Source organism: Xiphophorus hellerii, chromosome 17 (assembly GCF_003331165.1).
Source record: "Xiphophorus hellerii strain 12219 chromosome 17, Xiphophorus_hellerii-4.1, whole genome shotgun sequence".
NCBI lineage: Eukaryota > Metazoa > Chordata > Actinopteri > Cyprinodontiformes > Poeciliidae > Xiphophorus > Xiphophorus hellerii.
Genome location: NC_045688.1, coordinates 3,933,158 through 3,960,989, shown reverse-complemented (window position 1 = coordinate 3,960,989; position 27,832 = coordinate 3,933,158). Strand labels below are relative to the sequence as shown.

At 38.8% G+C, this 27,832-nt stretch overlaps 3 protein-coding genes and 1 pseudogene across 13 annotated transcripts in view; 1 reads left to right on the top strand and 3 right to left on the bottom strand.

The window, feature by feature from the left end:
- LOC116736610 (ELKS/Rab6-interacting/CAST family member 1-like) overlaps positions 1–14,727 on the bottom strand; it is a 124,942-nt gene extending 110,215 nt beyond the window's left edge. For 6 of the 11 annotated variants that reach the window (XR_004342627.1, XM_032589176.1, XM_032589178.1 and 3 more), the window contains exons 1-4: positions 14,472–14,725; positions 5,064–5,858; positions 3,173–3,250; positions 2,412–2,567 (exon numbers count right to left, since the gene is read on the bottom strand). Coding sequence is in view for 9 of the 11 variants with exons in the window: in XM_032589176.1 (XP_032445067.1) it covers positions 2,412–2,567; positions 3,173–3,250; positions 5,064–5,546 (717 nt within the window). In the remaining 2 variants the exon portion in view is untranslated. Of the gene's footprint in view, positions 1–2,411; positions 2,568–3,172; positions 3,251–5,063; positions 5,859–14,471 lie in introns of all 11 variants that reach the window. The other 5 variants (XM_032589173.1, XM_032589174.1, XM_032589180.1 and 2 more) reach the window with 3 other exon arrangements.
- A 1,501-nt stretch (positions 14,728–16,228) lies between these two features.
- LOC116736433 (E3 ubiquitin-protein ligase TRIM39-like) lies at positions 16,229–20,596 on the bottom strand (annotated as a pseudogene).
- A 1,996-nt stretch (positions 20,597–22,592) lies between these two features.
- LOC116736977 (uncharacterized) lies at positions 22,593–25,117 on the top strand. The gene is made up of 3 exons (XM_032589892.1): positions 22,593–23,275; positions 23,370–23,540; positions 23,747–25,117. Exons 1-3 carry the CDS (start codon positions 22,990–22,992, stop codon positions 24,772–24,774), a joined length of 1,485 nt encoding a protein of 494 aa, XP_032445783.1. The 5' UTR covers positions 22,593–22,989; the 3' UTR covers positions 24,775–25,117.
- On the bottom strand, positions 25,031–27,201 carry LOC116736978 (uncharacterized). Its single transcript, XM_032589893.1, has 3 exons — positions 26,569–27,201; positions 26,372–26,480; positions 25,031–26,161 (listed from the first exon to the last, which is right to left on the bottom strand). Exons 1-3 carry the CDS (start codon positions 26,722–26,724, stop codon positions 25,218–25,220), a joined length of 1,209 nt encoding a protein of 402 aa, XP_032445784.1. The 5' UTR covers positions 26,725–27,201; the 3' UTR covers positions 25,031–25,217.
- Between the last annotated feature and the right edge of the window lie 631 nt (positions 27,202–27,832).

The following is a 27,832-nucleotide window of genomic DNA, read 5'->3' as shown; positions in this document are numbered from 1 at the left end:
AGCATTGCCAGCATGGGACACTAATGTTTGTGGCAGAAGTGATATTGATGATTAAGAAATATCTCTTTTCAACTTGCTCACTGAATAAATTTATTCAAAGGCTGGATTTTTCATAAATATTAAGTAAAGGGAGCGTGTCGAGAGAATACAATGGAGAAAAGATGGAAGAGGAAAAAGATAAAGACAGAAGCTGGAGGAAAAGAGATGAAGATAATGAGTCAGGCATGAAGGAGGAGGTGAAAGTGGAGAAGTGTGGAGGGAGGAAAAGGCAGAGGGTGGAGAAGAGATGAGCTTTCCTCAGCGGGGGAGTGAGTTGGCTTTTATGTGTCTGGACTCATATTTATTAAAATTTCTGGAAGGTAATTTAATCCTATTTCTAACACCAAGATGATGGCGAAGACTGAGTGGTAAGGACAGAGTAAGGAGAGCTGACTTAGGCCGTGACGGCACTGAGAGACGAGAAGGTTCATGAGTGAAAGAGGAAAGAAAAATAAAGAGATAAACAGAAAAAAGTGGAAACAAGATTTAAAATATCCATACAAGGAATACTTCTTCATTTAGAGCTGAGATGACATGCTTGCATGTTGAAACGTGTGTGATTATTCATTGTTGCAGCACTGACACCAACCCAGAGGAAATGAGTTTGAGGGCAGCTCCAGCAGATCAGCTATATGAGACATGAATAAATTAATCAATCCTTTGTTCATCAGTGAAGGCCTTATTTAAACCGAATGAATCAAAGATCCATTAAACTGCTAGAAAACATGTTCTGATTTAATTTCTTATTGCATAATTTCACATTCCAATATGATTTTTTTTTTTGCCCCACATTTGCCTCCAAATTAACCTTAAATAAATGAGCATGCATGTAAATAACGGCACCACAACATAAATGCGGCATGTTACAAAGTCTGAGGAAAGCTCTCTGAAGTGGCTTCGCGGTGTTGATGTGAGAAACGAGGCGCTGTGGCTGCAGCTACATGTGTGCATGTCATCTCTTGTATAATATTTCAGCCTGCTGCCAGACAAGCAGAGTCTCTGTCTCATCCAGATGGCTGCAGCACCAACAGACAGCTGGGAGTCCCTAAACCAGGCCGCGCTGCCTCATCTGTGGCTCTCCACTCACGGCACCGAGACAAATCTAACAACACAGACCATTAAAATAAACCCTGCCTGTGGTGATGGCTGCAGTCTATGGGCTTTTTACGCTAAAGTCCTTTTCAATCTGCTATCTGTAACTTTTCTTTGTTTTAGGATCATCCAGACAGTTAATTAAGTCAATAATCTCTCGTCATTGTGAACCTACAAAATACTTAGACAAAATGCTACCACTTGAACTTTTTCACATCTCAACCTGTCACAGATTTTAATTATAGGACTCAAATCTGAACTATAGAATTTATACTTCTACTTTAGTATCTCATCATCATTATTAGCCACACAAATCAGCATAATTTTTGTTCATGTCCATGCTAGGCTTTTGTTTAGCTCATTTTTACCCCGTTATCACTGCCACGGCTGTCTTTATTTGTCTGCTGTTTATGTACATCAAAGGATATTTATGTGTTCGAATGGCCCAGTTAAAGTCTAGAGCAATATCCAACTGAGAAGCTGTGGCAGGACTTTTACCGCTAGCTGGTTAAAGATGAAGTTGAGATAAAAACATCAGTAAAAGATAGTTCTACCAAGTTTTAACTCAGATGGGCTATATACAAATGCATGCTATACTTTTCAGATTTTAATATGTAAAAAGATTTAAAAACAACTTCACAATTATGCATTACTTCATATTTGGCTACTACATTATCTAAATAAAATGCTTTAAAAGACAATTCAACTTGCTGTTAAAAAAACTGACCAAGAGCAATAATGTCAGAACTGTTAAAAAAATGTAATCTGGATAAAAGCACAAATAATATAGAAATGTTTACTTCAGAGCCTTTCAGAGGAAAATCCTGTTTAAAATCACAGAAAGCCTTTAAAAGTGCAAAAGACATGACATATTTAATTTGAGGTGTGGAACTAACACCTCAGTAACAAAACTATGTTTTGTTGTTGAGACCAAGTCACACCACTAACCAAAGCACTCCAGCTCATATAATAATGTACATTATTAGCTAAATGCAAAGTCTTCTTAGTAGGGGCAGAAAAGATACCAAAGGAAGATGAAATGCCAAATTATGTAGAAAGAAAGAGGCGATTACAGAATATAACAGTTTTTCAGCGAATTGACTAAGACTATAAAACACCAGTTTAACCTTATAATTACCTCTGATATCAGATAAAGGCCTGCAAAAATACTAAAAAATGTGTATTCAATGTTATCTGTTCGATATCAATATCATTAAGTAAGCTATTTTTTTTTTTTTTTGCTTTAAAAAGGTCTTACAAACAGGTTGAAGGTTTCCTACCTGTGTCTCTTCCTGCACCACCCTGTATTGCTCCTTCCACACGGCCATCTTTGTGGCTTCATCTTTCCTCAGCGCTCTCTCTTTCTTCAGCTCTGGACTCCAGAACGTCTTTATGGAGTTCATAGAGGAGCTCAGCTTGGACTCTTTGCCCTCCAGCTGCATGAAACCACAAGCAAACGTTTTCACTTCGTCTGATTTAAGTGGTCGTTTGCAACAGAACCCAAAACTGTCTCCAGTCCTGACTTGATAATACAGCGACCCTTTGGTTTATCATTCACAGAAAAGATCCCCACACGATTTTCACATGAGCAAAATCACACGTGTGAAATTTAACATAAAATCTGCTTTTCCTGACTTCAATATTTCTCATTTTGTTATTGAATTTGAATAAATCCCATTTATTAAACCAGCTGAGTCCATGACATAAGATCACATAACCTTCAGTAAACAGATTTCTGTCGTTTTTATTGTTGTGGTCCATATGTGTTTTACTTTGTAATGTTTCACATGATTTTGATATAGGAAACATATGAGAAAAACACATGAATCACATGATGTTCCACATGTGGCATACAAGGCATCACGTGTAAATATGTCAACATGTTATCCCTTGTGAGAGCACATGTTCAAGCCATGTGATTCTTTTTTCCCATTAGGGATTATAATTCAAGACAACTGAATTTTCCCCAAGTTAAGAATGAAAAAAAAAGAAAAAAATGTATACATTTTTTATAAGACATAAATAAAAAAAGAGCGCGTACCTCTCTGCGCAGCAGCTCGTTTTCTCGAAGCACTTCTCGGAGCTGCGTTTGCAGGTCTGACATTGCTCCTTCTCTGACCTGTAAAAGCACAAACTGTTTAAAATGTGTTTCTCTTTTCAATAAGAGGCAAATTATGCTTTTCTGCTGCAGCATTACGACATTACTAGCCCTTAAAACGCAGCCTCTTCTCAGCTGGAGTATCAAATTGTCTCATCAATCAGCTGGATTATTTTCACAAACTCATCCCTTCCTCTTTACCTTCTCAAACTCAGTATGTTTGAGATGTATTTTTTATTTCCTGGCGTTTTGAAACGCTGAAAAAGTGGAAATAAAGAATACTGTAGATATTAGTGTCAGCAGTAGAGCTAAGATGGTTTCCAATGTGCATATTAAGATATATTTGGTGTTTGGACTATTACAATTTATAGTTATAAGTGTGGGCAATTGTAGTCCCCAAAACCCCAGGAAACCATTTTTCCACAAACTACGGATTGAGCTAACTAATGCAAATGAGCAAAAAGGTGATTTTTAAAAAGCACATTTGTTTGTTTTTCAGTTAGTTTGTTCAGGATATATACATTGTTAAAGATGGAGTGTGTTTAAAATGATTAATCTTTCACTGTAAGGTGCCGACATCGTGAAAATTTTAATAAAAGTCTTGGCTGTTTCTAATATTGCAGTCCTTTAATGGAGTTAATACTATGGGAACCTTAGCAAGTCGTGACACAGCAAACATTTAAAATCAATAGAAGAAGAACAGAAGGGTTTACTGCACAGGATAATTCAGTATTTATGAGAAAATGTTGACATGTGCAGCATATTAAAGAATTAAAAATATCCTGGATTTATTTTTCATAAACAGACAGACTACTACTTTAGCTCTGCCGAAATCATGCCAGGTATAAACATGAATGAACATGATGCAAGTAAAAAAAAAATCCAGCTAATGAAATTACAGTAAATCAGATGCTGTGAGACACTCGGTTTGTTTTGTTTAACATTTAATTACCTGCAGAGAGAAGAGGAAAGCTACATCTAGAGAAGATGAGCGCTCAGGTTATGACTCATGGTGCAGAGGTAGTGAGAGGGCAGACCTTAAATATCATGTAAGAATGCCCACACTGTTCTTGATTTACTCAGCTGAATGGTGGTTTAAGAAGACGACACCTATTAACGACACCGGGCCTAAAATCAGTTCAGACTTCCAACATCCTGGATTCACGCAGGGAAAGTGCAAAATGTATCCGTGTGACTAAATATCGAGTTGCGCAACCAGAAGTGAGTCCTTCTTTTATTCTTTTGGAGCCGACTGGAAGATAAGGAGTCTACTGTTAGAAAGACAACATCAAGATCAGGTTCTTACAAACTTTCTATTATCTGCTTAGAAAACACTTTAATTAATCCTTAAAAAAAACAAAAAACATTTTGGTCTCAAGCTTAGTCAGAAAGTAAAAGTTCAGGCCAGAGCAGTTATATTTATTACAGAAAGCAACACTGCAATGACACCATATGGTGATGTGCAATCATTTCCTTTTCATTCAATACATGAAGACTGAAAATAATCCATGTTTTCAAGATTCTTTACAAATGAAAATTTGCAAAATGTGTATTCCATATAGGCCTGTCAGTCACAATGAACAAATTTAAAGGTTGGGTCCTTGAGAATGTGTTCTTGCATTATTGTGCCATTATTGCTATTATATTACTTGGAAAAGGATTCAAAACAACAATATCATCATTTATCGCAATACGTTCTGGGACAACTTATTGTCTAGCGAAATTTGTTATTGTGACAGGACTAATTCCATATTGGCATGTGGTAAAACTTTCTTGTCAACTGTTGGTGTTAAGGTGGATGGCCATAGACAAGGTGAAAGGTCAGCAGTCTCACCTGTCTCATGGAGTGAGGAACAGTGGCTGCTTGTGAAGGCTGGTTCTGCAGCTCCCCTCCGAATGCTATGGCATCAGCAGGCATGAGGGCGGCGCTGCTCCCCCCTCCTCCTGTGTTTATATTCGGGCTGCTCCCCATCACCGCTGCCCTCACCCCATACGGCACCCTGGCTCCGGCTCTCCCCAGGGTCATGGTGCTTTTGGGCGAGCCGCCCATGCTCCCCACCGGGTCTTCGGCTGTGTCGGTGAAGTACATGGGACCCCCGGTGGCGTAGGCAGCGTTCAGGGACTGAATGTTCTCCATGGACAGAGTCTTTCCCGTGCCGGTGAGTCCGCCGCCAGGGCTGCTGCTGTTGTTCCGTCGGTGTCCCAAACGGGGGGAGCGCGGTAGGCGCGGCGAGCGGCCGGGACTCCCGGACACGGAGCCGTTACCGTTGGAGCCGACGACGTCCAGCTTGGAGACGGAACGGGAGCTACCGTACATGGTGGCAGAAGGAGAGCCGGGTTCTGCGTGCTAGAGTGTTTGGGTCAAAAAAAGCAGCTGATCAAATAAAACATGTAACCGATGAAAGTCCCGGTCAAACTGATTCGCAAAAACAACAACAACAAAAAATAAAATAAATAACTGAAGCTCCTCTTCACTTGGATTGGGTCACGGTATTGACATAGCTGTGATCAAAGCCTTTCCAACACCCTCTGTAATCCATAGGCTTTGTTATGAAGTAGAAATCAACGGGGGAATCTCTTTAGATAAAGAGGGTGAGGTGATCCACAAAGCCTGGGATGATGGGATCAACTGAAAAGAAAGAGAGACACAAAGAGCCTTGATTAGGAAAGATCAGGGAAAGCAAAAACACATAAATCTGACCAGGTTGGGGGTTTGAGTTTTGTCTCTGACTGAGCACATTTACAGCAAATTCTGCTTCTGCTCACCACATGAACAAATCAATGCATATGAATGAGGAATTATAAGAATATGAACGAGTACAGCTCCTCAAAAATATCTGACTATCATAGCACACTTAGCACTGAGAAGCTGAAATACAATGTTGGCACGGCGCAGCTTTAGACAATTTATAAACAGTTATGATTGATAATCAGCGACTATAAATTTGGTTGATCCTCTTGTTAGAAAAGTTAATTATGTCCAAGCTTCAACCACCAAACTGTCGATCTGTGGTGAAGAATTCGGTAGTATTGAGCTTGATCAACGAAAATGCACCTTAAAATAGGTGAGTGCCTCCCCTGAACAAAATTTGCCAAATACGCACTAAAAATATAACAAAGCGTAAATTTAAATATGAATGAATAGTTTCAATTTGCTATTTTTCTGTTAATCATATGCAATGTTGCATCAATTACATGCCGATGCCAAAAATATTAATTGTTATACTAATGTCTCAAACACCAAGAAATTTACATTTTGTCATGACAGCCTGGAAATAGCTCATGTGTGTTGGATGAACCGAATAACCTAAAAAGAAACCGATTAAGTCAATCATAATCCTCCTAATTTCCATAGCAGTGAAAATAATGAGACGTGTCATTTCTGCAGCACCCCTCTGGGTGATGAGATTAGCTTTTTGTTGCCCTTTGAATCAAAGTTTTTTGCCTCGGCTGACATGTTTTCTGATAATGCTTTGTGACATAAAAATCCAAGCCTGATAATCTGGCGCTCTAATTTCCCAGGGCTCCTGAAGTGTCCAACTTGTGCCGGCTACAGGGTTGAAATGAGCCTATGTCAACAGTGAAGGAGCATTTTGAAATTTTCTCTCTTAAAATGAGTCAACACTCAAGCCCGTTGTGTATCCTTGGAGACAATGATGTCACTCTCAAATGAACCGTTGGACACATGAACCGGTCATCTGATCCAGATTCTCCCCTTACGGGAAGGCAAGCCTCTGCATATTTAAATGACAGGAGAATGTGGCCTCTTGTAAGTGTGTAAACACTTCCATCGGCTGAAGCCTTTGAATTTTCCTGCCCCTTTTCTCACCTTTTAAAGTCAGAATCCTGTGATTTTTTTGATTTTTTTAATCTAGGTCTGTGGGCAGAGAGACATTGAAGCCAAACACACCCTCACACTGGGACGCCACGTAAACAGGGACCATCTGCTGCATCTTCCCTCAGGCCAAAAAACACACACCTGGAAAGAAACAGGCCAGGACCCTGCCTCCAGCACACACACATACACACACAGGGATTTTACTTTTACATCTACAGTTAGGAATAAATGTGCACAGACAAATCAACTAGCTTACAGACAACTAAAGTATATAAAATACATGATATTAGGGGACATGTACAGACTTCTATTCATGAAAAGTATAAATAAAAAGTGCGATCCATCTGTCCAACTTGACAGGCGGGTTGGTGGATGAATATCTCTCACCTTTCCATTGACTACAATTAGCCTTGGGCGATGTGGACCTAAAGTTTTATCATGACATTCTGTGGTGCTTAAGATAATGATGAAAGTGGTAAGTAGTATGTATTACTTTTTCTGTAACTGCATGGCTGTGACCGTATGACAGCAATCATAATTCTCTTGAGAAACAAACCCATTTGTAATAAGCTTCTTGAAGACTCCAGTCACATAAAGACGTGTGATTTGTATCACTGACCTGCACACAGCAACTGCATTTAATCATATTTTAAAATTTATTACCATTTATTGACGCAAAAAGAAAACAGGAAAAATAACAATCCCGACAATATGGACAGTGTTGGGTTTTTATAAACATCCTTATAATTGGAATTTATTATGAAAACATTAAATCAAACTTCTTCTAATAAATGTATCACAATAAATGATACGATAAACACCCGCCTTTAACTAAGGGTTTGGTTCTACTGAAGCATTTACTGAACAAACACCCCCCACACATGCTAGTCACTTATTTATCACATGATTATACAAGGCACACAATCGTCTTTTTATTCTCACTGACCTCGTGGAAAGCACAACACACGCCGGCCTTGATGTGTTTTCAGGTTATCCAGTATGAGGGTCACATGAAGAACCCACCAGTGTGCAACACAGGAGGGTGGATTTCTATCTGGTGGTTTTAGATGCTGACTGAGCCTGCGGTTATCTGCAGTGTTTCCTTGATCTTTTCTAAACAGGTGATCAATAAAGGGGTCAAAGGTAAAAAGATACAGAAAATACTTGAATCACGAGATCCGCTACTAAAGCTGGAGGACATTTTATGTTCACTCTCTAAGGTCATTTCAATCTGGGGGCTTTAATGATGAATTGGAACCATTTTTTTTCCCAGGCTGGAATGATGACAGCCAGTTACCCCAATTAATTTCAAACCCCACAATTAGATTTTGTCCTTTAGAGAGTTGCACCTCAACCACCGACTTTTTGTGGATATGAAACATCCTCTGGGGTAAATCTGGTAGGATATTTAACTGCTGCTCTTGTAAGATAAGATTTTAAAAAATGGTTTGTTTGCTTGCCAAGCAGAAAAAGCAGCAGGGGAGAGTCTGAAAACATGCTGGTTTTCGTATGTATACGTAATTAATCTGCTAATATTATTTTAGATTTATGTTTATCTGAGCAGAATGATTTTTTTTTATCATTAGTCGATGTATCAAAATCAAAACATTAAACTGTAATAATCAACGTTGCAATACTTCAGCAACAGTAGTGTATATTGCTTTTCTGTTTTAATTAAGAGCATTTAGATCATGAATTAAATTTCTGTTTTAAACTTTTGGTTTCAAGTTTCATCTAATTGTTATGTGGAAAACACTAAGAAATAGAGAGTATACAGTTATAAATCTGTTAACTGTGGCCTGAATCAGCTTTATTAAGCGTCTGTCACTATAACTACACAAGTGCTTACTGTTAAGACTAAAACCTGATTAAAGAGGATTTAAGGAAGCATTTAATTAAACAAATTGAACATGTAGTCAGTGCTAAACATGGTTTGTTATCCTGAGAAAATATTACTTTTTTTTCCCCATTCTTTGTGACATCTCCATTTCCGTTCCTCTTCCCAAGGAAGAAGTTCTTCTTCTTGATTCTTCCGTTTCCTCCCTTCACAACCTCTCCCTTTCCCCGGCAGCATCCCTGAATGTGCTCAGCATGTCCTACTTGTGTGACAACCACGCATGCATCTATCGCGGGGCAACAATGTGACACAGAAACGGACACGGCTCAGCCTAAACAATTTTGTCAAAGTTTGTGCCTCGCCTGGGGATCAGCGCTCAATGAAGACACATTTTATTCATGTTGGACATTTCTGCTCTCCTGTCAGCCTGGTGAGATCTGAAGTGGCTTGAAAGGACTCGCTGGTGCTGTACATCTGACCGAGTCATCCCAACTCGCCTCGCTGGCGGAGGAAGCTGTGCTTGTTCTGAGCGTAATCTGTCTGATGATTTAAGGAGATTACCTGCCACTCACCAGTCTCTGCTCTTTCAACTTTCACTGTTTCCTTTTCTGCAACAACGACAACAATAGTGCTGACAGTACAGTTGTTTTCTGTTTTCACTGCGCCCCCGGTAGATATGTATAAAAAGCATAATACTTTATTGCAGAATCATAATCTGACAATGGGAAATTTAGGACGACGCCACCTTTAATGTGAGCTCACTAATTCAGAGGGGAACAAAATATCATCCCTGCATCAGTCAGTGGGACAATGAACCAACACATAGAGCTGGATCAACACAAAATACTTAACCAAACACAAAGAATATGCAACTGCTATAAAATATATTTTCAAAAGAGGTATCATTTTCCTAACAAAGTCAGCTGCTATTTAGTTCTATTCACTGAGAAAAGACAAAGGTTTCCCCTCAACTGCTCACATCTCTGACTGTTTCAGCCGCAGCAGCATAATGAACAAAAACTAAAAATCACCATCACTGCCAACTGAAACAAGCACACAAGAAATTAATCCACTAATTAGTAAACTGTTTTGATTATGTATTATGTATTAAACAGTGCTAATAGGCCAAAATAAAACCCCTAAACTAAAAAAAATCTGTATGATATTCTCCTAAAAACAGTTTCAAAGTAGATCAAAAAAGTGATTTTCATGCTTTCCGTCTTATGATTCCTGTTTTGCTTTTGAATAGATACAACTCAACAAAATCAAAAAACAAGTTATTTGTCATGATTAATAAATTTTGTAGCGTACGACTGCTAAAGAAAATGTGACGCCATGTTAACGTCCTTTTTGCTCCACTGTTGAGTAAAAACCCATAACATAAAACCTACTTTTCGGGAAATAATGAAACCCTCATGCTTCCTAATGTAAATTCAGTTTGTTAACACTCAATCTTGTTATACTTCATACTAGATCTGCATCAGTGGAACCACAGATGAACAACGGAGTTGATTCAGGAAAAGAACAAAAAAATAACATGCAAGGTTGTTGCCTTATTTTTCTATGTTAGATAAAATGTGTCTCTCCGGTAACGACTCAGAGTTAATGAAATGAAATATTCGTGTAATGATAGATCTGGATCAACTGTCTGCTTTAAGGAGGACAATCTCTGCTCCTCTGTGGTTTCCAGTGTTTTTGCAGCTTTAAATAAATGCAACCCAACGTGAAACCAGAGGAAGTTATTCGCTCCCCCAGAAGGCACTGCTTCTGTCTGGTTTTCAACAGTTTCTTCAAAACCAACCCAGACGGTCGGCTCGCTTGGCCTCCTCGCATGGGACATTTCTGGGCAAAAACCAAGCAGTTGTGCAAATTAAGAAGCAACAGAAGGAGCATCTTGTTTAATCAGACAAACTAAAAAGTGTGACTGGAAAAACTCCCAACTTATGCAATTTTTGTAAAAATGCTGATCCAAACAGTAACACCAGGATTCCTACTCAGCCTTGAAAAATGTGGAAAAAGTCACATTTTCCAGCACTAGTTATATTCAGACTAATAATATATCATCTTAACATCAATATGAGCAAAATCAGCATCACAAAGAGCTACTGTGACTGCGATAAATATCTGCAAATTAAATAACCATGTCAGTATTATTTTTGTTTATACTTGTTTAACGTCGCAGTAAACGGGTCAGGAGTGCATTAAGATGTTTTCTAGTCATTAAGAAAATAAAGCTAAACTGGTTCATTGCCAAAAACAGCAGATGTTGACAGATGAAGCTTTTTCAATTAATCAGAGTGTTGCACTGGGGGGAAAATGGGATACAGAGAAAGATAAATTGCACAGTTGGATCAGTTGCTTTGTAAATAACAGTCAACCCGGGTTGGGTCTGCAATTTATGTTTCACCAAACAAACCAAATGTGGCAAGTAGCATTGCCCTTAGGTATTTCAGCTTCCCAAACTTTCCCAAAATTCTTTAAGCACCAACCAGATTATTTTTTTAAGTGCTTAAAAAAATCTGTATTAATTGTCGGATACTCCAATCTACTTCATTCATCCATTGTCTTCACAAAATGAGCCCCAGTGCAGATTCCCACCATGTCAGTGTTTGAGCAGACTGGGATTTATTTAGCACAGCTGTAAATTGAAGTGAAGTGAAGAGAGATTTTGCTGTTTGGCTGTAAGCGTTTGTGATTGGGTGTCATTCCAGGCCCTGTCTCTGTGTAAGGGCACAACACTGAAGGCAAATCATTATGACAGTTTGCTGCTGAGTTATGCACCAAAATCCAAACTTTTCGAACTTGGACCGAGTTATGAATAGCATTCTCCAGTATCTGGGTGACAAAAGTCTAAAAGTAAATTCATATTTTAATGCAGCAGCATAATCCTAAACTGAAAAATGTTGAAAAACTCTAAATCTAATTTTAGTTCACTCAAAGTTACAAAAACAAAAACAAAAATTGGCTTTAAATGACAGCATAAATGTATCTAATAAATCCCCAACTGCCTCAATTATTGACCCCCTCAACAATTCTTTTGAAATTAACAATTAAAAAGTATAATAAACCTCTTAAAGTCTATCAGAGTATCTAAAAACATTTTAGTAAATCACGACTTCCTGTTTCTGGAAGTAAATATGATTATTTTCTCTCTACCCCTCCTCACAGTAGGAAAGACAATCTAAGTAAGATAGGAAAAATAGTTACCAGAAAATAACTACTTGCCTAAACTTGCTCATATATTTTAGAGCCATAATTTTAAAGTTTAAAGGCATCAAACACTCCTGGTCGGTTTGTTTTAATTGATGAAATTGTGAAAATTGTGTTGATTTAAGTAAGTTATAAACTCTTTTCACATACGTCCAACAGTCTGTGTTAGGTTTTTCTCTTCAGTCTGCACAGCTCTGTCTGCAGTAGGAGGTATAACCACAGCACCGATAACGAACAGATAGGATCAGTTCCAGGCTACTGTGGACAACAGGAAGTGAACTCATGATGCAAGCAAAACACCCGTATAATCAAAGGTTCACACGATACGTCACCTTTTTATATCTATGCACAGATCCACATTCTGCTTATCTAATCCTGGCTGCTGTTTTCCTGAGCAAAAAGGGAAAAAAAAGCAAACGTACTGCTGAGACTTGATAATTAACACAAAAGCAGGGAAGTGCAAAACTAATCCAGGCGAGAGCAAGAGGGAGAGCCGAACTCCTCCAGGCCTATTATAGGGATAGGAATGTGTTTGCACAGTCAACTTGCCAGGTTAAACAGGAGGAAACCAAGAGGTGAAGGTGACCCAGACTTTTTCGGAGCAATTCTCATCACATCAAGGGAAAAAATTAACTAATATGAACAAGTGTTTCCCGACTGATTGAAGGGACCTCAAGCCGTCTGCCTGACTAGTAAAAATATATTTTTAGACACTGTTTGAAGAAGATTCTCTCTACTTCAGGTCCATCATGTTAATGTAAAACCATGAAGGCCTGGAGGGATTTCAATAACCTTTGATGTGGGACTTCTCCTCAGATGTTGCATAAGTTAACTATTGAAGTTTGTGGGTAGTGTGGACATTTACAGTACTCTGCAAAATAAACTTTTTCACTTCAGAGTTTCTGTGCGTTTCACCAACTCCAATTTAAAACTTTTTAAGACCATTATGAATTGAATTTAAGACCTATATCTCCACAGAAACATACGAACTGTGTCCAGCCAACTGGCGATAGCCTAGCAAAAAGCTAGCCTGCTAGCTAGCTAAAAAGTGTAGTTAGCGGTAGCATCAGCAGAATGCTCCTCAAACTCCCGCAAGAAATAAAAATACTTACAATTTACAAGATTAAATAGTCCTATGATTAACTTATTAAATGCCAACTTACCTTTTTAAAAGTAAATGTAAGAAATTCGCCTCAATTTTAGATAAATACATTTAAGACTTTTTAAGGATGCGCGGACGTTCTGCACTTAATCAGGCTACAGGTACAAACTAATAAATTCGCCTCGTAATTATTTTTGTTGTGCATCATTTTTAAAGGGAAGGAAAACAAGCATCTCTCTGCACCCGACTGAGCTCAATCTCTTTACAAAGAAGAATGAAGAAACATGGAAAGACCTGCAGCGACAGTTGGCTCTGCATCACAGCAGTTTGATGTCCAGCAGGTTCTGGACGCGTCTCTGCTCCAACAACTTTCTAGAAAACGCCTGCTAGAAAAACACACGGGGAGTTGTGGAGTTCTACAAAGTATTGACTTGGGTGGATTCAGCACAACCGCATGCACATTGTGGAAAACCATCCTCACCTCCCTTCACAATCCCACTCAGATGCATTAAAGTTTGCAAACAAAAACGTGGGAAAGTTAAAGGGGTGTGACGGTCTTGTGCAAGGCGCTGTAAATCTGTCCAGTGTTTACAGAAACTTCAGTGGAAGGAAGCAGCTCAGTTCCCTGACTGGATGTTGCAGGGGTGGTGCCACGAAATGAAGCTGTGGGCGGGCGGAACCAGTAGGAAACCATGGCTCCCTCCACCACCACCACCGTCCCCCTGCCCAGATCAACACAATCATATCAGATTTTAGGTTTTGCACAAGTTGATTTGAAAATACAATCACTACTTGAAGTTGCTTGATGTGCAACATCTCCGCTGATAAGGTCCCGACAGGAGAAGCAACTTATAGTTATTGATAAGTGACTCATAGGTGGTGCAAATGTAGCTCTCAGTCTGTCAGCAGCTTCATGTGCAGCCAGCAGATAATCGCCTTTAGAGGCATGGAGAGACAAGACGAGGTGTCATTAGCTTGTTGTGCCGGGGGAAGCCTGTAGCTGCATGTACAATATTTAGCTGAATGACTCCACACACTGTCTGTCAAAGAGCCTCTCCTCTCAGCTGACCCGAAACCGCTGCGGCCATCAATTTTTCATTAAATTTATCCCGACGTCCCTGTTATTCTGAGCGAGAAGGAGGCGGCATGACTTACAAACAACCCCACACGCAAACACACCTGTCGGGTTGTGTAATGAAACGTGCCCGTGGATACGCACACCGCTTCAGACTGCCCGCTAAGTTTCAGTACTCACTGCGGCTGTGTTGACCCGCTCGTTGCGAAAGAAGAAAAAAAAAGGCCAGTCACAGATCTTCAGTTTTTCTGCCGCTGTCAGCCATCAAAGTGTCGCCTCGGAGCGCAACTGAATCCCAGGTAAGATCTGAAGCTGTCTTTAAGGGCTGTCTCCCTGTTTTCCGTGTCTGTCTCCCTGTCTCCGTCTGTGTCTCCAGCCTATCGTTCCCTCTTTTCCGTCTTTGCCAGCTCTTCCCACTGGTGACTTCCCCGCTAGTGATGCGCCGCCCATCGCTGAGCCAGCTCTAATTGCTGGCTCATTTTGGGAAGGCTTTGCATTCATACAGTGGAGAACGGTATGAATCCAGATGATAGAGGAAGCAGAAATTGTGCCTGCATTTGTACGTAAACATATTTGATGCTGTCAAATTTATCAAATAATAGGTACAATTATTGTGATACATAGCTGAGTATCAATTTTTAAATAATCAGCTGTTTTGCATTGATGTTTTATTGCATTATTTTAGTGTCAAACCCTGATTTTAATGAGTTGTTCAGGACTAAAAAAAATTTTTTTTAAGTTTCGTTCATGTTGAACCTAGCCAAATAACACGGATCCCGGAAAAGAGGTGGAATTCCCATCACTGTTCCCCGTTGCTTTCCTGCTCTGGCACTCCCGTGACGTCAGGAAGATGGAGCGCGCGCCTCGGACACGAACCCCTCTTGACGCACGAGCTCCCACTCCAACCAGTGGTCCCACTGGGTGTCGTGCTCGCCACTATAATCTAAATTTAAAAATGACAGCTCTTAAAACAGACAGATTAGCGCAAAACCTAACTTTTAGGGAAATATGAGAGCAATGATGGATTTTTACAAAGCTTCTGTCAGCTTTATAATTATGATCTGACTTGGCTCCAAAGCCAACAAAAACAAAAAATCTCATCATTAACTGCTAAATTAATATAATCTCAACTAATAATCTCTGCTGTTAAAACATCTTCTAGTGGTACAAACAGCATCAGAAGAGATGGCCTTTACAAAAGCAGACATCACGGTTCATTGGTGATGGATATTATTTGTGACATCATGCCCAGAAAGCAATACCAGTGGCATTAACATTAACCTTCAGCCTCAGATGAATGTTTTCATCTCTGTCACATATTCAGAAATTCAGAAATGTCTCATGCAATCACTTTAGACTGAGAAAAGTTTAAGGATTTGTTTTTTTTTGTCAGATCCAAAATCATCCATTAAACTGCTTTCATTTTCTCTCCAAAAATGTATTTAACTGACTTTAACTAAGTATGTCAGACTGATGCTCCAAAGCTACACATCAGATGTTGCATGTGTTTGCCCGATTCAGAGTATTTGAAGAGCAAATTGGGCTTATTTTGGGATTATGTCTCTAATCCACACAATTATCCATCATCCTAACGTAAACCAGACGTTGACCTTCGTCAGAGAGACACAGAGTCAAACATTTACAGTGTCCCAGTTCCCTCGGCGCCAGTCAGTCAGAAAGCTGAGGTAAAAATAACCCACTGGCTTAAGTTCCCCTTGAGAAAAACACATCAGTGGAGGTGGGCCGCTGCAATTTTCTAAATCCGTGTCCACTAATTTAACCAGAAGTGGGAACTTCTGTCTGCTGGATGTGCATCTTTCATTTCTGTCACGATTTAAGTATTCCAATCTAAAATAGTGATCTCAGTCATGGATACAAGAATGGGATCAGTAAAATATTCTCTTTATGAGTAAGAATATCAGGATAAAAGGAGAGAATTTGACTTGCTTAAGTAAAATTTTAATAAAAGCAATTTAATAAACAATTGTAAAATACATAAATCAGGCAAACTATCCCATTGTAGGCCTCATTTAGAATACAGTAGAAATATAATTCATTGTCCCACTGTGGGGAAATTCATCAGCAAGATGAAAGATATTTCATCTGACAGTTTTAAGCTGTGTGGAACAGCAAGGCATGTAGAATAAACAGAATAAAAAGCTATGGACACATAGCATAGTGCTTTCTATGTATTATGCTAGCGCCAACAATTGCTGCCATGCTTATATTTGCTCTGCTTATGATCAAAAGATGAATGAAGGGATACAATTTTCTTTATACATCAGTAGAAGACACTTTAAAGAACATATGTTCAAAATATTTAATTTATATTTGTTTATTTAAATATTTTACTGACTTCCTCTTGTACATGTTTGTGACTGACATTTATACCTCCAGCGTTACAGGCAGGAAGTAAAGAGGTCTGGTCATGTGACCTTTCACACTAGACGCATGAAGTTGATGTTGCTTAGAGTAGACACATTATTATTTTATTCTAAAACTTCAATTAGCTGCCAAAAGTCAAAACAATTGTTCTAGAGCTTCCAGAAGTTAGAAAAAATGTCTGGCAACAATTGTTGCCGGTGGGATTAAATGGGTCAAAATCAGCATGCTCAGATTAAAACAAATGTGCAACTGCATAAGGTCATTAAAAATGTACAAAACGTGTGTAATGGTGCATAAAAAAACAGACAAACTACAAAAAGCGAGAGGAAAAAAAAAGGTGCAAATAACAGCAGAAATGTTTTTAGAAATAAAAAGTGTGCAGAAAAAATCTGCAAATAACAGCAAGCATGTAAACATGTATTTGCACAGAAAGAGGTAGCTCTGTCCCAATAAGAAATCCATGTCACACTTTGTTTTAATCCAGCACCTGAAATCTCCAAAAAAATGCATTAAGGTTTGTGGCTGTAGTGTGGAGAAAAAATATCTGTAATATTAGTCTGGTTAAATAAAAAGCTTGTGATCTTCATCTATTCTTTATCTGCAGATATTTGGTATTTGTTCCTAAGCTGTGAGGGACCCGATGAACTGATGCCTTAGTAATGGAGTTGAATATTTATTAAACATTAGTGCCACTTAGTGGTCAGATTTGAGTATTGCAGAAAATGCACAACAAACAGCGACTCATTTTCAGACTGATAGGCCATCTGGCAAAAATAAGAGAATGATTCACATTATTCTGAACTTTATAGTCAGACAGGTTTTCCCTTACCTCTTACTGTAGCTTAAGGTTTGCATACAGGGGTGATAACAAGACTAGCCCCATAATAATAATCATATATTCCAAATACAGGGTATATTTTTGGTCTGTGAATGGATGAAATACCTGCCACTGAGGAAAGAAATGATCTAAGAGGTGTTGTCTCCTTGAATGAACCTCCTATAAATGTGCATATCTCAGACCTGGCTTCCACATTGTAGAAAGAGACTTTACCCTCCTCGTAGTCAACAAACACCCCGACGGTCTGAATTTGGTTCAGAAACATGTTGCTCGGTGTGTTTAATATCCACGCCCCATCCTCAGTGGTAGGAATGGAGTAAATCTCTCTGTTAATAAACTCTTTGACCACTCCTAAGAGCCATCTGTTACAGCTGCCGACCTGGACTTCATAGTAGAACCTGCCTGACGAAAACCCCTCCTTTGCCAGTATGTAAAGAAGGTACTTAAATGGCCTGCCAAAGAACGAGGAGAAGATCTGCTGACGTCCACGAAAGGTCAGTCGCTTCCCATCATCAGACACCTTGAGCCAATTGCTGGCTGTGTAGGGGTCCAGAGTCAGGTCCACTGCATTGCATTGCTGGATCTTCATCAGCTCGTCCTGAGGCTGACTCCACAGCTCGGGTAGAAAATTGTTATCCGTCATATTTTCGACTGCGTGTGACTGTGTAGGTGCATCACAAGAATCAGACGACCTAACCTTTTGGATCAGCATCTCCATCTCATTTGTGAGTGTTTCTTCAATCTGACCGATTGACTTTTTCACCATCTCTATATGACCATGCTGACCAATGTCAGGAATGTCTTGTGTCATTTGCAAAATGGAGTCAGTAGGCTGGTCCGTCAGATGAGTATTGTCAGACGTTACATTGAATGGGAAGTTCTGCAGCAGGTTGATGTAGTCTTCTGACTGCATAAATTGTTCGATGTCACATCTTAGTCTTCTCACATCAGAAATGCCTTGCTCCAGCAGAGTTCTCTGATCTTCAGCTTGTTTCTCTATGTCTTTCTGCTTCTGCTCAATCGCTTCAACCAGCTCACCCTGATATTTTTGTGCAGAGGCAACGAAAGCGGTTAAAATTTGTAGAGTTTCTCTGATCTCATCCACTGTAGTTTCCCTGCTCTGTTCTGCAAAGTGTCTGATATTTTTAACACTCTCTGATTTGGAGTTCTCTGACTTTTTCATCTCAGAGGTCACGTTCTCGTACATGCCTCTCCTTTCTTTGAAGGCGCGCCTCGTGGCCCGTGTTGTCGTCGTTCAAACACATTATGCAAACAAACTGCTGATCCGTGCGGCAGAAGAGCTCCAGCATCTTGTCGTGCTTCTTGCACACCCTGTCCTCCAGGTTGGACACAGGATCGATCAGCTTGTGCTTCTTCAGGTTCTGGTGGGACTCCAGATGTGGCTCACAATATGAGGCCAAACACACCAGGCACGTCTTGTGGGCTTTGAGCTTCGGTTTGGTGCAGACGTCACAGGGGACCTCTCCTGGTTGGGCGACGATCTTAGGTCCATCCTATACTCTCATGCAGTTGAAATGCTCCACCACGTCTCTGAATTCTGTGTTGACCTTGAGCTTTGGTTTATTACCCAACCTTCTCTTACAGAGTGGACACTGTGCATTGTCCTGACTGTTCCAGGACTGGGTGATGCGGCCCTTGCAGAAGTTGTGTCCACACGGAGTGGAGACGGGCTCATTGAACTCACCCAGACAGATTGAACACAGGACCTGTTCTTCATACAGGATGCTGCAAGCTGAGGCCATGTCTGGAAAGGATAAAATGCATTAAGAATTTTGAAATGAATGCTTTATGAATGCACTGCTGACGCTCTTTTTGCTTTGCCCTACCATAGAAAATACAGAAGAATGAATCTACTAAATTTTGTTTCAGATCGTCAAACAAAATTTAATGTGTGAAAAAGATAAACTTGTGTAAAAATGCATGTTTTAGATAATAATTTTATATTTTTAGGGGGGAAACAGTGATCCATACCAATTCAGTCCTATGTGAAAAAGTATTGACCCGTGAATTTATCACATTTTGGAAAGTTGAGTTTATTCACAGATAAAAGGTAAAGTCCATCTAGATGTTAATCTTGATTCTGTAGTTCAGAAACTTTCTATGACTCAATTGAAATCAAAATTCCTCCACAGCTAAAAAAAATAATAAAATAAAACAAAAGTGATTGTCATGTATGACAAACACTTGATGCAGTTGTTGCTACAGTGAGGCTTAAACAACTTATAACCTTTCTGGAGACAATTACTTTGTCACACAGGACTCGGGTTATTTATGTCTAATATTAAAACTTTGGTGATCTAAAACATTTAAGAGTGACAAAAAAAAAAGTTAGAAAGCTGGAAGAAGATAAACATATGTTCACAGGATTTTAAGACTAACTAATTGATTAATTAATTAACCCTTCCTGCTGTAGTTAATGTAAGTAATTTCACTTTAAATCTACAATTTGCAGCTTTGTAAGTGCTAAGGAACAGTTTGTATACATTACAATTATATCTTATCTCCATGTTACGAAGATTACTTTATTGCCTTCTGTAACAGATTATAGATGTTGCTACGTTTATATTATGTATTCGATCTGGTATTCATTAAGTTGTCAAAACACTTTATATCGGCTAACTTGGGGATTTGTGTCCTTACAAAACCTTCTGATAGAAAAAAACGTGGCTGACTCCCAGTTCTTGTTTCAAAGCTCAGAAATACACAGTTTTGTGTCAATTTGCAGGAAAATTAATCGCAAAACTAAAACAGTTTGTCCTCTTGATCACTTTTAAAACTCTCCTAAGTTATTTTTGCAAAGTCGGATAGTTTTTCAGGTTGCGAAAAGTGTTTACAGTCTCTGGATCTGTCATTACAGTTCAGTATCCTCTTATCTTTTCAATCCGTGCGGATCTTTAGCTAACTTTAAAACAACTAAGTTTACTTTTACTCTTTCTAAAATTAGAGCCAAACAAAACGGATTTAATACCTGCTGAACGGCTCGTCCATTGAATAAGAAAAGTTTCAGACATGTAGGTTTCATTTCTCTGCCCGCCTCCTCCTCTCCCGGGAAAAAAACAAAACAAAAAACTTCTTCTTCTTCTTTTATGGCAATTGGCAAGAAACTTATTGATGTGCATTACCGCCATCTACTGGAAAGAAGTGTGGATCGGGATGCTACATATATATTCTACCACAAAAATAAGCAAATAAAAATAAATAAAAAAAATTTATATAATTTCTATCAATTTCGTTTTCTTAAGGTAATTCATTAAAGAACAAAAATATTCAGATGTAGAATTTTTTGTCCAAAATATCTGGCACATTTAATTTGTTTTCTTGTAATCTACATACTAATTCCCTTCTCTCAACAGAGTATTTAGAACAAAACAGGATCCACTACATACAGACGTTTATATCAAGTCTTTTTTAAAGACTAAGTCTTTGTATATATATATATATATATACAGGGGTATATATAAATATGTATAATATATATATATAGACATATAAACTCTCTCTCTATGAAGGTAGAGAGTTTATAAATCTTTAACTTCTCTCTCTTAAAGAGAGAAAGGTTCATTTATATTTGATGGGTTTTGTCCACGTTACCTGCAAAAGAAAATGATTAGTGACTAAATGATAGCAGAGGGTCTACGTTCAAAGACTCTGGTTCAGCCGGTCATTGACGTCATTCTGTGACGTGTTATTCAGGGTTTGAATTTGCCGTGAGATGATCACGTGACCAGCTGAGCCAATCAGGTGCAGGTGACGACGGTCCGCACAGTTCTATTTACATACAGTATTTGAATGTAGGTCCTTTTACTTTTTAGTCTTGTTGCTGATTGGCTCAGCTGGTCATTGGTCATCTCACGTCACAGATTGACGTCAATGACCGACTGAACCAGAGTCTTTGAATGTAGGCCCTCTGCTATCATTTAGTCACTAATCATTTTCTTTTGCAGGTAACGTGGACAAAACCCATCAAATATAAATGATCCTTTCTCTCTTTAAGAGAGAGAAGTTAAAGATTTATAAACTCTCTACCTTCATAGAGATAGATAGATAGATAGATAGATAGATAGATAGATAGATAGATAGATAGATAGATAGATAGATAGATAGATATGAACTCTCTACCTTCATAGAGAGAGAGTTTATATGTCCATATATATATATATATATATATATATATATATATATATATATATATATATATATATATATATATATATATATATATAATATATATTTATATATAGATCTATAAATATATATATAGATCTATATTTTTTTTCATTATTACCATCATGTACAACAAACAAGTGTATTTTTTCTGCAGTATATTCAGTTAGAGTGCATAACATTCTAGATAGATAGATATATTGTAGATCTAGATCTCTCTAAATATATATATATATATACTGTATATAGATTCTATGAAGGTAGAGAGTTTATAAATCTTTAACTTCTCTCTCTTAAAGAGAGAAAGGTTCATTTATATTTGATGGGTTTTGTCCACGTTACCTGCAAAAGAAAATGATTAGTGACTAAATGATAGCAGAGGGCCTACATTCAAAGACTCTGGTTCAGTCGGTCATTGACGTCAATCTGTGACGTGAGATGACCAATGACCAGCTGAGCCAATCAGCAACAAGACTAAAAAGTAAAAGGGCCTACATTCAAATACTGTATGTAAATAGAACTGTGCGGACCGTCGTCACCTGCACCTGATTGGCTCAGCTGGTCACGTGATCATCTCATGGCAAATTCAAACCCTGAATAGACCCTTTTCACAGTGACGTCAGACAATGGCCGCCATAACTCAAAACTGGGTATCTTTACTTCCGGTGTGATTTTGCCTTGGGAACCAAGCTGAAAACTTCCCGCATTCTCATAATCTTAAGGATATAATAAAAGGTAAGTTTAATAATAACAGCATTTAAGTGTTAGATAGCTGTTACTAATCATTGTAAATTCACCATTCTCTATCTGTGTATAAAATAAACAGCCTCCGATCGGAGAGTAAACCACCTAGCAGCAGCTTTAGCCACATTTAGGAAAAATATACTCTCTGTCAGCGCTGTAACGTTTAGAGGTTCACTTTCTGTGTTTTATAAAACAGTGTTTACGTGTTAGATAACCGTTATCAGTCATTGTCAATTTACCATTCTCCAACTGTATTCAAAGGAACCAGCTTCCGATCATGAGTAAACCAGCTAGCAGCAGCTTTAGCCACAGTTAGGAAACATATACACCGCCGCCTGTCAGTGATGTAACGTTTAGAGGTTCATTTTCTGTATTAATGGAAAATAAAGGGCAGCTTCCAACAACGTTGTTTAGAATAGTATTTTAAATATTGACTTAAAAGATTTACATGCATCATTCACATATTCTGATGTGATTCATAATTTCTCTTTTTGTTTTGTTGTATTTTTCCATCTTTCTCAGCAACGACCCATCTATCAAACAAGCATGGCACAATCATCAAACCGTTGCTATTGTAGTGTGCCATGCTGTTCAAATAACAAACAAAAACAACCCTATTTGAGCTTCCATGACTTTCCTGTGGATGTGGAAAAACGTGCCCGCTGGGTAAGAGCAATCAGGAGAGATGAAGGAAAAATGTTTCAAATCCTCAGAGGGAGCACCTTTGTCTGCAGCCAGCACTTTACCCCAGAGGATATAAGTACAACAGCCAGTGGAAGAAAACGGATTAGTCAAGGAGCTGTGCCTTCTAGATTTCACTGGAATGATTGGGGTAAATGAAGGAGAACATTGTTGAACAGTTTTTAAAAATATAAACAAAAATGTATTATGATCATGAAGTGACTCAACATATTTTTCACATCTAGGGAGAAGTTCACAAGCTCATGAGTCTGTTTACAGGCGAACCAAAAAGTCTCTCAGTGCTGCTGTTCAGGATGACTCACATAAGATTGCTGACCCTGAGGACTCCTCAAAGGAAAAATTGCCTGCAGGTCCAATGGCAAAAGACCATGACTATGCCTGTCATTCTTTTCCGGGTTAGTATTACATAAAGTGTCTTGTAGAAAAATTATATGGCAATGAATCACATTGTAACCGTCTAGAAAATATAGTGTTTTTTGAGTTTAACACAAAAAATGCATATATACGTACACACACGCACACGTGTATCCTGTAATGAGGACAGTGAAAAATTATAGATGTTTGTGTGAAGTCTATTAACATTTATTTTTCTTTCCCTTAGGTGAACTACACGGTGCCATACAGAGAATTAAAGAGTTGGAGTTCCAAGTGTTATCACTTGAAATGGAAATCCAGGAGCTAACTCTTCAAAAGAAGCAGCCAGTGATTTTCAGGTTTTGTTTGACAGATGAAGATTTCCGTTATTACACCAAATTCACCTCAAAAGAGGTCTTCAATGTGTTTTGGGAGTCAGTTTACCCTTCTGCTTCAAGGCTAGTGTATTGGTCCAAGGCACAGCGGACTGCAGAAGAAATACCTAGTCCACAGCGAAAACTTGCACTCATTGATGAACTGTTTATGTTTCTTTGCCGTGTTGCAGCTGGACTTCAGGAGAAGACTTTGTCGACCATCTTTGAGGTCAGTTTGTCTACAGTTAGCCGCACCATTTTAACATGGACTAGTTACCTTTACCTGGTTCTTGGTTCGCTGTCATTGTGGATGACAAGAGAGCAAGTTCAGCGCACCATGCCTGACAAATTTAAACAGTACTGCCCTCACGTGCGTGCGATTATAGACTGCACTGAGATCCGTTGTGAAACTGCATCCTCACTCACACTACAGTCAGAAACCTTTTCAAACTACAAAAACCACACCACCTTTAAAGGTCTGATTGGCATTGCTCCTTGTGGGATTATAACATTTGTATCCAGACTGTACACAGGCTCCATCTCCGACATAGAAATAACTCGAAAATCACAGATATTAACGTTACTTCAGCCTGGAGATGGGGTTATGGCCGACAAGGGTTTCCAGATAGAGAAGATTCTGTCAGAGGTGGGAGCAACGCTTATCATTCCTCCACTTAAAAAATCCACCCAACTCAGCATGGAGGACACCCAGAAGACCCAGGCTATTGCTCGGCTGAGGATTTTAGTTGAAAGAGCCATACGAAGGGTGAAAGAGTACCATATCTGGGATGGTCTTGTTCCTCTTTCTATGGTAGGCTCAGTCAATCAGCTGTGGGTCATCTGCTGTCTACTTTCAAACTATCAGGGACCTCTGGATCTAAAAGGCGACAAACCTGTGTAGAGCCTCTTCTCCTGCAAGTCACAGCCCTTGGATGAGCATTAATGTAAACAGTTGTGTTATAAACAAAATCTCTCCATATATATGACCTGTATTTGTTTTTATTATTGAATAAATGAATAGATGTGTACAGTTCTATCAAATCTATTGTAAATAGCTTATCTTGAGGAAGCTACATATGTACAACCTTTACATTTAAATTGCACTTTCTTGTACATTTTACACATCTGTCAATGAAGTATTTGAATGAGAGAAAATGTTCAAATTAACGTTTTTATTGTGGAACAAAGAAGATTTGTGGCCATCAATTGCAAACATTAATAGAATAATTATATTACAAAATGAACATGGAGCATACACAAATGGCCTCAAGTTCACAACTTTAGCCCATTTGTGATAGGGAGAGTATTTACAAAAGGCCTATCAATTTTATAACAATCATTTTCTCAAGGTTTACCATTTAAGAAAACATCCATGTAGATGTCATGATAGAAATGATCAAGCCTCTGTCTCATTGAGAGGATAAGCTCCTCATCCCTAAATATTCTCTCAACTGTGAAGTCAGTGTGGGTATCTGTAATAAAATCACACCACTGAAGTCCGCTTACAGCCAATTGGCCCTGAACCTGATAATAGTATTTATGACTCTTCTTAAGGCAAGCCTGGCCTTTAATTGTAACTAGGTGATTAACTTGTGCCACATTGTCAACATTGCAACTCTTTACCTCAGCTAACCCAAATGGAGGCATTTCCTTAGGGTTGAAGACTTTAGCATCAGGGCTAGCTCCAAGGTGAGGTGCGTCAGGATGAATGATAAACCCACATTGCATCACAGAGACATCAAACAAATCAGAATATTGCTTCAGTATTTCAGGTTCCTGATCCAACCCTCTTTTCATAGCAGCTGTCTGGGGAGTTCTTCTGAGAATACGAGTTGCCAAGGCCTTGGCAGAAGACTGACCACGCACATGGCATACTTCACGGAACCTGCTGGCTGTAAGTCGGGGTTTGCGTACCTCTGTCCACAGCTGGCATTCTGATTGCTGTCTGGTTTCTGCTTCAATAGCAGCACAGATCTTACGTGATATCTTAAGGCTCTCTAAATGGCAAAGTTGCCTATAATTAGGCTCAAAATCTAGTGGAAACCTAAAGCTGTAGCCGTCAACAGGTAATTGAGGGAACTCAGGGGCATCTGGATGTTTGATTATGTCTCTGCTCATTTCAGGAGGACACTGATATGAGAGCACAGAACCAAATGGCACAGGACCAAATTTAGAGTCCACTAAAGTAAGGTTTTGCAGTCCATAAAGCAACTTGCATATTCCTGGTTGTGGACGGATTTCTTTTAGTTTCTCCCCGCTGGCTTCAATATGAGGATCTGGAAGAGGACCTGGCAAGTGAGAGACGTAAATTTTTATGTAGATTTAATTATGTCATGTGACCTTTCACACCATAATGAAAAAGCTGTTACAAATGTTAATAATAAAATGTTAATAATTATGTAAGCTAATATGAAATACAAAGCAATACATGCTATTCATTCTTATCTATGTTAGGAAGGCATTACCACCTTTGAATAGCAGGGGACTCATTCCCTCACCTGCATACGCTCTGTACAGTGTGCACTTCACGCTAGTCCTAATCCTGGTTTTTTCCCTTGCCACAGGTTTACACACTGTCATATCATTTGTAGCCTCTGGTGCAACTCCCTATAATCACAAATGATTTATTTAAAAATAAATCAATACAAGTGATTAGCCTAAAACCTAAAAAGTTAAAGAAATATTAATATCTGACCTTTGTCCTTGGACGGTGCCAGGTCTGCAGTGAACTGGTGCACGACAGAGGCAATGGTACGGTCTTGTAGCCCATTGTACTGTAGTGAGCAGTTTGAAACAGAAGACCCACCATGTGATTGCACAGGGCTTTCCCAGCTGTGCAAGAACATGACATGTACTTCAGTTCCACAGGCACCACAAAAGAATCAAGTGTAACCTGCCAATAGGGACATAAAAATTATTAATCCTGTTATGCTGTCATCAATTTTCTACTGCCAAGTGTGCAACTGCAGCAAAACAAAATAAAATAAAACTTAACCCTAATCAAAACATCTGATAATTATTCATCTGAGAAACCTGAAGGTAATGAGCTTCCTCCTTTTTCTTCATTGACCTGTGACATCGTCCTCTCACTGACACCTCTCCCTCAACTGCAGTCGAGACTGTTCCAACAGTGTTTGGGAAAAACATTTCATTAACACTACTCTCTCTTCTCTTGCTCAAATTTTTGTAGTTAACAGCAGAAAGGTGGTTGCACAAATAAGTTATAGTCTTTACTGGAGTTGCCACTTTCCAGATATACTCTCATGGTATGAGGACCCCACATTACATTGAGCTTTGCCAATACTTACTAATTGCTAGTTATTTTATAATCGTAACATCAACAATCTATGTCCACTTATAAGTAAGTAAGTAAAGTTTATTTATAAAGCGCTTTTAACATGGAATCACAAAGGTTGAACTGAGGAGGAGATTGGTTTAAGATGATGGACAGGGAGAGTTTGACTGAAACTAAATAGATAGACATATTCTGGGGCTGATTATGTATCTCTGCTCATTTCCAAGCTCAAATGAGCAACTTCACGTTCAAACACAAGTCCCCCAAAAAACGCAACCGGTGAATCATTATTTTTTATAAGTTTAGAAAAAACAAGACAAAAGCCACAAATAACAGTTGGGCTTGACGATATTTCTGTTTTTCCAGCAACAAAATGCGCATCTCCATGCACTGTTCATGTTTCTGTCACTGCTAACTGTCACAGAGTCTCTCCCAAAGACGCAAAGAAGGAATAAAAATAAATACACAAGAAAATATTAATGTGCAATGATTTGGATAAATAACTTTAATCTGATTACTGGATTTGAAATACGAACTCGTTAGATTATTCGTTACCGAAAAAGTGGTCCGATTAAAGGCATTACAAAGCAGCGGCGGCACCGGACATCTCTGCTTATAACAAACAAATCCCTATTTTATGGGATGAGTGGCAACTCCAGTCTAT